Source organism: Pyxicephalus adspersus, chromosome 8 (genome assembly GCF_032062135.1).
Source record: "Pyxicephalus adspersus chromosome 8, UCB_Pads_2.0, whole genome shotgun sequence".
NCBI classification, from domain to species: Eukaryota; Metazoa; Chordata; class Amphibia; order Anura; family Pyxicephalidae; genus Pyxicephalus; species Pyxicephalus adspersus.
In genome coordinates, this window is record NC_092865.1 from 43,443,331 (window position 1) to 43,455,699 (window position 12,369).

The 12,369-nt window shown below is 36.8% G+C and overlaps 1 protein-coding gene across 1 annotated transcript in view; it reads left to right on the forward strand.

The window, feature by feature from the left end:
- The first annotated feature begins 690 nt into the window (after positions 1-690).
- The window catches only part of IFT56 (intraflagellar transport 56), a 47,403-nt gene continuing 35,724 nt past the window's right edge, over positions 691-12,369 (forward strand). Inside the window, exons 1-2 of the mRNA XM_072420230.1 lie at positions 691-833; positions 5,709-5,880. Coding sequence (XP_072276331.1) covers positions 709-833; positions 5,709-5,880 — 297 coding nt within the window. The 5' untranslated portion in view covers positions 691-708. The remainder of the gene's footprint in view (positions 834-5,708; positions 5,881-12,369) is intronic.

Below are 12,369 nucleotides of genomic sequence, written 5' to 3' on the forward strand. Positions count from 1 at the left end.
TTGGCCCCCGGGCCAGAGTTTGACACCCCTGTGTTAATGTATCTTAGATAGGTGGCTTAAGTGTAGTGATGGAAGCTTGGCAGCTCTGCCATATTCTTATTATCTTACTCTCTACATAATGGCTATGATTTAGCTCTAGGCACTTAGAAATGGAGCAGTTTACCATAATATCTGCTCACCTGTTACCTTTTTATAGTTAGCTAGTTAATTGGCTCCGACAGGGGCTTATAGTTTTCAGATATGTCTCAGGTGTGGTAACTTCCTGAATCCACTTGATTTTGTTCCTCTAAGTTAGCTCTGACACAGCCTCATATAGTGATTAGATTTGGGGTTTATAAATAATGTGTTTGTCAAATGTGTTGTTGCTCCCAGCTTGATAAAGAGTTTGGCCTTAAAAGCTTGCTTCTAGGACTAGAGCTACTATATTTTGCACTGCTGTCTGTCAAAGATGACTTTTATGAAATAAAAGCTTTATATCTTAAGGACCTGCAGATGTACAAAATTGCTTGCCTAAATAAAAATGACATGTAAAGCAATAAAACACTCCTTGTTACGTAACCTTGTACATATCAAAATAAATATTCATACAGGTTTCTTATGTCATATAGGATTTTATTAGTAAATTGCATTTCCATATGCATTGAGTGTCCTTGTTGTAACTCTAAGATTTTTTGTCTTATTTAACAGTTCAACGATGAAAAAAGACTCATGGTTTTTCATCAGAACTTGCAAGACATTATTGAAGATCAACTGAGCCTTGCATCCATTCATTATATGAGGTCACACTATCAGGAGGCAATAGATATATACAAAAGGATATTGCTAGAGAACAGGTATGTAATAAATGTGATAATTTATATTTATGGGTATCTAAATATTTGAAAGGCTTCTGCCCTGACTTTTGGAATCAAGGACCTGCAAATTAGAATAATTTACCACCATTCTTGTAAAGTACAGAACATCCTCTTTTGTAATCAGATTTGGAGAACATGTTATCAAGTTAGATATTACTTGATATATAAAAAACATGACATCCTATGATCTTGAAAGACTTTCAAGATCACCTTTATAACTTGATGGGACCTCTCCCTTGTTCCTCACTGAAATTGCCAAGGTTTCTTGGATTTCTTGGTGCTAAACCTTTTTTTCTAATTTTTTTTTTCAAAAAAGAATGTTGCACTTAAAATTGTTAGCACTTAAGTTGAGGTGCCAAAAATTTTGTCAGTTATTCCAATAATTTTGTCCAGGCCATTTTTGATGTTTTGGGTGAAATGTTCCAGATTTTTTTCTCTGCTTTTTTGTGTTCTTACAGTGCCAACAAAAGAAATAAAGCATTCCAATACCAAATCATTTGTAATTGCAACCATTTTTATGGGAGAAGTGGTGCATTTTCTGACATAAATGAAAGGGTGTCAACATTTTTGGCCTTGATAGTATGCATCTATAAGGTCCTAATCCAGTGTCAATACATACCATAATTCAATTCCCCTAACTAATTCTGCACCCTTCACTTACAGTAAGCTACTGTTCATCTTCAGGAGGAGGGTTTCACTATCCCTGCACTCAGTTGCCCTCCAGGACTTCTGTGTACAAAGCATTGTATCTAGGAACAATTGATGGCTTGACCCAGTCTGGGGTCAGTAGTCAGGTGATGAACAGATATAATGCACAAGGGTAGAATCTAGTCTATTGAGTAGCTACATGGTATGCCAGTTAGCTTACAAACCCATCAGATATGTTCATGGATCCTTCATGGCAGAGGGTAGTTGCAGCAGCCTGTTTAATGCAAGGCCATGGCCCTGCATCAATGCTTACCGTATGCCAATCCTCCAATATAACTCTGTAGAGATATTAGGAATGCTCCACAATCGGGCCAATTTCCACAGGCAATTCCGGAGATGAAACTCAGGGATTTGACCAAGGAAAGTAGGAAGATAAGAGTGAAAGTTATACATGATAAGGTATGAATGTGATAATTAGGTATAATAATAAAAATAATAAATTTATTACAAATATATACCAACAAATAAATGATATATGGCAAGTACTTGGAAATACATTTATATGTAATACCCAAACACATGGCATTTTATATACACATATTTAGTTAATAAACATTTATATGGTTGGTAAATGATAGTGAGGGATGCAGATCAATTGATACTCATTGGTAAGTCAAGTGATTAAACACTTTGTAAATACATTATAATACATAATATTCAATGAAAAATAACCAGGTAATGTAAAATCAAGTTGTAATAGAAATAACACCATCACAAAATAGAAATTGTCCAGAAGGGAATTTTATTTAGCCCCAGTAAACCGGTTGACCGGTATGTGCCTAGCTTCAAAAAACATCCCTGCTGCCTGCTCATCACTTCTCCGGCTCCACTTCGTCACTTTTTCAGCTCCACTTCTTCACTTTTTCAGCTCCACTTCTTCTGTGTCGGATGTCCGCAGGTGCGGCGTGCGGAGCACTGGCAGACGCCTGCCTGCAAAGCCACCTAGAGTCCCCTAGGAGATTTTTTTTTTTACCTGGGCGGGATAGTTGCGAGCCAGATATATGCGAGTCTGCTGTATTTATTGAATATTTGTTTAACTTTATGATGTTGGTTATTGTAACTAGTAATATTCCTAGTAGTGTCAGATGTAATCTTTGACTTTTTTGAGAACAAGAGGGCTAATCTGTTTTTAGATTTGGCTTTATTATAGGCCTTTTTAAGAATGTTTTTGCTACAATCTCTACTAAATATTCTATCCCTTAAGGAATATGCATGTTTTTTGGAAATCAAAATAACTTTTGCAAAGACAGAGGCATTGACTATAGATAATACTAGAAAATACTATGTACAAATGCCTGAAGATAAGAAGCTTGCAGTATCTGTCACGTTTACCTCTTCCTCGATAGAGTGCAGGCACCTCTCTCTTGCTCATGCGGGCAGCTTTGACCCAGGCTGCACCCGCTCTTCTAAGTTTTATCAGTTTCGCCCACTTCAAGCAAGTAAAAAGGAAATAGCCTCCTAATCATTCCTGGCTATTTAGCTAGCTCAGACAAAGCACTCAGCATTCTTGCAGCGTGCTTCCACTAGTGCTGAGCCCCCTAGTTTTAGGGAGCAATTCCTCTACACCTGTTGAATAATTCAGTGCTTTCCCTGTCCAGCTCCTGTTTTAATTTCTTTATTGTCTAGCCTAGTGTTTCCCTGCTTGTTCCCTTGTTCCAGTGCTGTTCCAGTGATCCCTTTGTCTCTCGTGTCACCTGTGCCTTCTGTAGCTTCCTAAATCCACAGTGGCCGCCATGTCGCCGGTGACTATTTCCTGAATTTCTGGTTCTTGACTCCTGGCTTGTCCCTGACTTATCTTGCTTACTGCCTGCCTTGACCGTGGCTTTCAATGATGATTCTCCTGCCTGGTGATTTGGTACTGTGCATCATCCTGCCCACCCTGGTGTGCCCAACGTCTAGCAGTAACCAGCAGCCCAACATCCTCACCACTAGGGGTTCTCAAGATGACCTGGTTACCACTTAGACTCTGCCCCTTGGCCTTTCTCAGGGCTCACACCACTTCTGTGCAAGCTGTCGCACCTCCTAGAAGCCCTGTCTCCCCAAGCGTGACAGTATCGTGTTCCCTGCAATATCCTTTCTGAATATAGAGGTGGATATTGAGTTACCCAGTTCCATTGTCACATTGACATCCAAGAAGAAGAAATGTGTTGGTAATTATATGTCATGGTTGAAGTCATTTCTTTGTAGAATAGTAAAAAAATCCAACAAAGAGGAGGATCCACCAGTCTAGAAGATGAACACATCATCTATGTACCTATGCCACATAAGTATCAGATACATCAAGAGGGATCCATCTCCAAAAAGTACTCTTTCTTATCCACCTAAGGTAGTTGGTAGATGTCTTTTGTATTGGGTTTTATCATACTCAGTTTGTTCATTTTTATTGTACAGTTAAACAGGGTCTTTTAGGACTCTAAAATTTTTGCTATCAAAATCTCTAAATCAGTACGTGAACGTTTCGTCATACAAAAAATTAAACATTAACTGATGGGCAAAAGAGGTGCAAGGTGTGGGCCTTTAAGGAGGTACTAATCCAGATTCATATATATTTGAACTTGATGGGTGTTGTGACAGAGTGGCTAAAAAATTACAATTGGTTGATTTAGGAATAGCTCCGGTTTTACTTGTTTCAATTGAAAAAGCTGGATCAATCGATGAGTTGGATACAGTAATAAATTATCCAATGGGGGTGAGGTGGACTGAGGATTGGAAGGTGCAGTCATACAAGGGCTATAGTTCTTTTTAGGGGGGTGATAGTGGGGTCAGAGGTGGGTGATGAATTAGGGACTGTGGTACATTGTTTGGCCACTTATGTTTTGATAGTGCTGTTCTGCCGAAACAGCTGTTAGGTCTTGTTTGCTACACTAAATACACATTGAGACATCCCTGCTTCCTGCTCTCCGAAACTGTGCCAGATGTCCGCGGGTGCAGCGAGAGAAAGGCTGGCCTGTGTGTGGAGGTGAGTATACCTTTCAAAAATATGGAATTTTCGAAAATCTGGCACTCCTCAGGTCCGGAGGTTGCCAGATTTTTGAATGTCAACTGTACAGGATATATGAACATATACATTCAAATAAAGGAGGCCATATTACTACCCCAGTGTGTCAACATGTGGGCCGTCATCACAACTTTAAACTGTCACCTTAAAATTGTATGCATTAGATCCTGTACACAATATTACCCTAATATTTCTATATGTTTCATGTACTTTTACACATACAATTTTGTATGACCTGAGTAAAAACTGAGATAGGATTTTTTTTTTTACAGTCATTTAAAACGCTTATTTTACTGTGTATTTATTTACAGTACTAGGAAAAATTTAGATTTTCATAAACAGGTTAACATGATATACTGCTTTTCAGTATTTCCCTTTGCCAGTTACCGAGTTTTCTGTAGAATAATTTACTTCTGCATTGTGAATAGCATGAATAATCTGGGTAATCTGATAGACTTGGTAGATCTGGACCTGCAAATCTTGCTTTGCAAATTAAATTTTATAGAATCACCCTTAATAAATGCGTATTTGTAGTAAATAAAACAGATATTAGTATTTTAATAAATGTTTAAGCAATAGGCAAATTATTTAAATAAATTTGCCTGAAAATGTAATACATTTATTGGTCCTGGTGCCTGTGCTATAATAGGTCCCACAGTGTTAAAACTGGAAGCACCATCTCTTTTAGTGGCATCTTCTCTGTCAATGTTACATTTTAGTGTAGCAATGTTGCTAAGGTGAGCCCTTTAGCAATTTGTAAAAAAGTTCTTAAGCAGTTCGTCTTTAAAGAGAAAGTATCGTAATGCCACATCTCACTTGGCAGCCATCTTGGCTGAGGCAGAAATTTTCTTTTACGTGTCCAGTCTTCTTCAGGGAGATCAATGAACGACAGAAAAAATAAGAATTTATAGGATATTGAAATAATATATTTTTTCAACATTTTTGGGGAAAAAAATGAAGTGGTTAAAATTGCTGATCAGACTTTTGACTTTAGCACTGAAACACAAAATCTTATTATAAATCCACCATTGGCATATTACGTACTGTTTTTGATTCTGTTTGAAGTTCTTCATATGCATTTGATAAAGGTATTTTTTGTTTTTGTTGTTTTGCATTAGATTTTAATATTTTTTTTTTTTAATCTACAGAGATTTCCTTGCTCTAAATGTCTATGTGGCTCTTTGTTACTATAAACTCGACTATTACGATGTGTCACAGGAAGTCCTTGCGGTATATTTGCAGCAGGTTCCTGACAGCACTGTCGCCCTTAACCTGAAGGCATGCAATCATTTTCGTCTCTACAATGGAAAAGCAGCTGAAGTAAGGATATATCTTTTGTTTATTGTGTTTTCTTGATTTAAAGAGGTTCTCCATGAACCAATTAACTCTTAACTGTTTGAAAAAGGCTGCCTAAAGTAAAATGTACTCCTAGTAAACATCAAATGTACCCCAGGGGATAAATGTACATACCAAAAGGTTCTTGTACGCATCCTAATTTGTGTTTGAGCGCCCTGGAAGCCACAAAACCCTGGGATGCTTAGAAGAGAAACTATTTTTTTATTTTTTTTTTTTATTTGTATTAAAAAAAACATTAGACAGAGGACAAAGGACTGGTTGCCTGCATTTCCTGGTCTACCGCAAATTGATCTTTGTCTCATTACACACCTACCACTCTTTGTTGTTTTAAAATGAAGGCAGCAGTCTTGGTCCAGGCAGAAATTTGCTTTGTTGTGTCGAGTCTTCATCAGGAAAATCAATGAACGACACAGTACAAATGCTGGCAAGAGAGTGGAATCACTAGTCTTGGAGCATGTTCAGCTTTTTTTTTTTTTTTTTTTATATATATATATATATATATATATATATATATATATATATATATATATAATAACTGAACATGTGTATATTTAAAACCATGTGTTTGGGGATGGCATATATATGTATTTCCAAGTACTTGCCATATATCATTTATTTGTTGATATATATTTGTAATAAACGTATTACTTTTATTATTAATATACTTAATATCTCTTTCATACATTATCATCCATAGTTTTTACTGTTTTTATCTCCTGGTTTTCTTAATCAGATCCCTAAGCTGATATCTCCACAGACTCCCTGTGGATGATTTTAGACACACAGTGCTACCTCTTTAGAAGTGCTGTTTCTGCTCTGCTATATTATTTTTTCTGTCTGCTCTGTTTCTTTCCTTATGCTTTATCTGTTTTTTTTATCTCCTCCTTCCGCGTCTTGCATCCACCTCCTGTTTATAGCAGAGCCGGACTGATCGAGCCCCCGAGCTGCCAGATGACATGATGGCAGCCTAACTGCCCCATCTGACAACCCAGGGAGAATAAAGCCGCAGCTTGGGCTGTGGCGGCATGTTAGTGTGCTCCTGGCTCTGCATGAGTGAACATTGCAAGCAGCCAGGTATTCTACTTAAGGGGTTTTCTTCTTCTCTTTCATTTATGACCAATTCTGAGTTAATATATACTAAGTGCCCTTTGTAATCTCTTTACATTTAGGGTTTCCTAGGGCTTCTTTTGATTCTTGAAACTTTGGTCTACACAGGCTATGTGGCTTATGACTTACAATTGGCCAGTGTTTAACCCTTGATGCAGTTTAACCCTGATGATCAGCCTGATCCTTGTAAGATCTATTTATACAAGTTATATGGCTCTTGACCTAAAACTGGTCAGTGTTTAATCCTTAATGTACTTGACTGTAAGTACACCTGTCGTATCATTCATTATATTTTTTCATTTATTAATCATTATTTACTATACTTACCCCCTTCCTTTTTCCTAATTATTAATTATCGGGATTATCATTCATAAATACCTGCCAGTTCTACTCATCCTGCTTTGCCAGTGTTTTGTTTATTGTTTACTAGATATGATATACCAATGTAAGAAAGAGGTAGATGATGGTGATGGTGATGTGGTGCATTCAAATATTTTTACTCATTGGAATATTTTAATTTTATATTTTATTTTATTTAATATCCTGAAGAAACCGAATACATTTTGTTAAACATGTTATATACTATTATACACTACCATTGTCTATTGGGACTGATTATTAACTCGGTACATTTCATTTATTGGTATTTCTATATGTTTCATGTACTTTTACACATACAATTTTGTATGACCTGAGTAAAAACTGAGATAGGATTTTTTTTTTTACAGTCATTTAAAACGCTTATTTTACTGTGTATTTATTTACAGTACTAGGAAAAATTTAGATTTTCATAAACAGGTTAACATGATATACTGCTTTTCAGTATTTCCCTTTGCCAGTTACCGAGTTTTCTGTAGAATAATTTACTTCTGCATTGTGAATAGCATGAATAATCTGGGTAATCTGATAGACTTGGTAGATCTGGACCTGCAAATCTTGCTTTGCAAATTAAATTTTATAGAATCACCCTTAATAAATGCGTATTTGTAGTAAATAAAACAGATATTAGTATTTTAATAAATGTTTAAGCAATAGGCAAATTATTTAAATAAATTTGCCTGAAAATGTAATACATTTATTGGTCCTGGTGCCTGTGCTATAATAGGTCCCACAGTGTTAAAACTGGAAGCACCATCTCTTTTAGTGGCATCTTCTCTGTCAATGTTACATTTTAGTGTAGCAATGTTGCTAAGGTGAGCCCTTTAGCAATTTGTAAAAAAGTTCTTAAGCAGTTCGTCTTTAAAGAGAAAGTATCGTAATGCCACATCTCACTTGGCAGCCATCTTGGCTGAGGCAGAAATTTTCTTTTACGTGTCTAGTCTTCTTCAGGGAGATCAATGAACGACAGAAAAAATAAGAATTTATAGGATATTGAAATAATATATTTTTTCAACATTTTTGGGGAAAAAAATGAAGTGGTTAAAATTGCTGATCAGACTTTTGACTTTAGCACTGAAACACAAAATCTTATTATAAATCCACCATTGGCATATTACGTACTGTTTTTGATTCTGTTTGAAGTTCTTCATATGCATTTGATAAAGGTATTTTTTGTTTTTGTTGTTTTGCATTAGATTTTAATATTTTTTTTTTTTAATCTACAGAGATTTCCTTGCTCTAAATGTCTATGTGGCTCTTTGTTACTATAAACTCGACTATTACGATGTGTCACAGGAAGTCCTTGCGGTATATTTGCAGCAGGTTCCTGACAGCACTGTCGCCCTTAACCTGAAGGCATGCAATCATTTTCGTCTCTACAATGGAAAAGCAGCTGAAGTAAGGATATATCTTTTGTTTATTGTGTTTTCTTGATTTAAAGAGGTTCTCCATGAACCAATTAACTCTTAACTGTTTGAAAAAGGCTGCCTAAAGTAAAATGTACTCCTAGTAAACATCAAATGTACCCCAGGGGATAAATGTACATACCAAAAGGTTCTTGTACGCATCCTAATTTGTGTTTGAGCGCCCTGGAAGCCACAAAACCCTGGGATGCTTAGAAGAGAAACTATTTTTTTATTTTTTTTTTTTATTTGTATTAAAAAAAACATTAGACAGAGGACAAAGGACTGGTTGCCTGCATTTCCTGGTCTACCGCAAATTGATCTTTGTCTCATTACACACCTACCACTCTTTGTTGTTTTAAAATGAAGGCAGCAGTCTTGGTCCAGGCAGAAATTTGCTTTGTTGTGTCGAGTCTTCATCAGGAAAATCAATGAACGACACAGTACAAATGCTGGCAAGAGAGTGGAATCACTAGTCTTGGAGCATGTTCAGCTTTTTTTTTTTTTTTTTTAAATACATATATGATATAGAATATATTTTGCACCTGAACAGTTTGGTATTTTTAAACCTACCCTTTTAAGCAAAATGTTGGTGTCATTATTGGCATGTTTTTGTCCAGACCAAGAAGCGGAAAAAATTAGGAAATCACTTAACAATGAGAAAAATATTATCAAATCACCTGGTAATTTGCATTTCTGAAACAAACACCTGCACAAGCAGAAATAGGCTTCCCAGTCTGTATTTAAAAGAAAGTGCTTGCAGACCTTAATAGGTTGTTTCACTTGGATGATTGACAGGAAATGGGGAATCAACAAGAGAGCTGTCAGCTGAAATAGTGAATATAAAACTTCTTCAAGTGGTAAAAAACTGTTAGTATGGCATAAAATGTTAGCTGTTCTCACTCAAAGTTTGAAAATGGAAACAGACAGACCAAGGAGGATGTCAAAACATGAGGGCAAAAAACAAATGAGCAGGAGCAGGATTCAATGTTTATGACTAAACTGGAAAAATAGGCTGAAGTAAGAGGATTTCAGACAGAAAAGCCAAAAGTAAGTTACACTGGAAATCCTGATATTGATAATAATGTGTGTTGATTGGATGCCTCAAAAGTTCTGTGTTTTTTGGTTAAATATAAGCATTTTCAAGATTTTAGGATGTGGCATCATGTTCTGGAAAAGGGCACCATTGCATCACATATTTATTTTTATAAAGTTTCACTGGGCTAAAGGGAAGTATTCATGGACTGTGGCTGATTGGATAATCAGTAATGAATCACAAATCTGCATTGACCAGGGAGATGATGCCAAAAAGGATTAGTGTAGTGGTAAACACTAGTAAACACACAGGTATACATTGTTGTTTTAGACTCTTTTCTCATTCAACTGTTTGAAAGTAGGTTTTGTGATAATGAAGTCGATTTTCAGGATGATAATGCATCTTGCCACAGCTCAAAGATCATTAAAGCTTGTTCAGGAAAGGCATATCAGTTTAATTGCAAGATGTTAATCTGATTGGGAATTTATGAAAAAATAGTTTGACATGTCTTCATTCTGCAAAGCTGATGTGCCAACTGCAATACAAGAAAGTTGGAACATGATTAATGAAGAACATTGTTTTTCATTAGTAAAGTCCATTGTTTGGAGACTATTATCTGTCCATCAATACTGTGCAGTAAGCCACATCAGTTCAGCGGGCCCTTGGAGTTTGGGGATTTAAAGCCAATGAGCAGTAACTAGTTCTTGGTCTCAATCCTGCGCTGCCATTGGCTGCTAGAACTTTATAGCCTCTATACTCCCAGTCACCATTTGTCTGTTGTAGCATTGTGGCTGACTTGCTGCTGGTTTATTTGTTAAATTTCCTGTTGCTTACTCTGCCTGTTCTGGCCCTTTGAGTATATGTTAATTGTCACCTCGACCCTGCTTTGTCTTTACCCTTGCATACCTCGTCTGGTGAACTATTTAACTGTGTATGACCTCTTGCTTTGTATTTTGGACCTGCCTCTACTGAAATCCTTTGTACTGCATTATCTGTGGACTCCTGGTCCCCTTAAGTTATTTCACAGACATCATCTCTTGTGCCCAGACGTTCTGGGGGTAATCACGTGCTGAGGCCGAGCGATAGATTGGGGGACTGGCGTCTGGCGAGCACTGGTGTTGAACCCAGGCCTTACATCCCTGCCTCAAACAATTCAAGCTGTCATAAAAGCCAGAAAAGGTACAACAATGTACCTAGTGGATTTTTTTCTGGTTAAGGTATTCCTTATTTTTGCTTTAGTTGGACTGAACAAAACATGTTAATAAAAAAACAATGTTTGGCAGGGGTTGTAGAAACATCACCTGAATCTACTTCAAATTTTCTGAGAATAGCAGTCAGCGACAGCAGTAGCTTGGATTCACACTATACATATACAGCTATGATAAAATTTTTAGGGCAATTAGGCAAAATAAGGGATTCCTAATATTTCATATAATAAGTCTTCACATTTTAAATTTAGGTCTAGTTTAATACGCCTTGGCCACTTCCAGCCGAATCTGTGTTCTTACTGGCATTGCGTTAAATACAGTATGCTAAGCCTGTGAAGGAGTAACAGAGAGGAGTCTTTTTACATTTGAAAGTAAAAACTAAATGAAAGTTCAGGCAGGATTGTGTAATGAAAGTTCAGTAACATGATTGTGTCTTCCTCTCTTTAGCCTAACTTCAAAATCAAAGTTCCTAAATAAATTACTTGTTAATCTGAACTCCAGGCTAAACCACTCAGATGAAAAAAAAAAAAAATTCTGAGACTTACACTCTAACTCTACTACAAAAGCTCAGCCATTGGCATGATTTTTTAACCTGCATTTTAGTTACACTTACAGGTTTTGTTCTTCCCCAAACTTGTGACTATATCATTTATTTTTTGTCTCTTATACTTTTTTTTTCCTTATCAACATGCTTTTTGCACTGCAGCACACCCAACTGACATTTTGTTTTGCTTCATCCTCTCCTTGTTGTATATTGTATGTATAGGGGATTGTAAGGGACTAATGCCAGGTCAAATTCAGGTGTTTCTTGCATTTAACAAAAATACATCTTATTTTGTATGAATGAGGAGACCACCGTTTTTACACTCTGATATCTGAATGTTTGACGAGGTGGGAACTGAGGTTCAAAGTCTAAGGACTAAAGGAATTGCCTGGTGATTGCCCTTGTTTTGGGCTTGTACACAGTCTTTTCATACAATTTAATCACCACACTGAATTACCATGCATTTTAAAGCTTATTTTAGTGACATAGGTTCGTTTATTTCAAACTATTTGCTTACTTGGTTTCTCCAGTTAAGGGTTGAGTAACATTTGTCTCAGTACCATATAGCTACTGCCTAGGTCAGGGGTCGGCAACCTGCGGCTCTTTGGATGTGAAGCTGCGGCTCTTTAATTCAGTCCATTGGAAGCTATTCTATCCCTCAGCCTGGCTTTTCACCGCACCCCTCCCCCGTGACACGCGTCCTCACTGTCTTCAGTTCGTCGGAAGCTCTCGAGTGTCACGGGGGAGGGGTGCAGTGAAAAGCCAGGCTGAGGGATA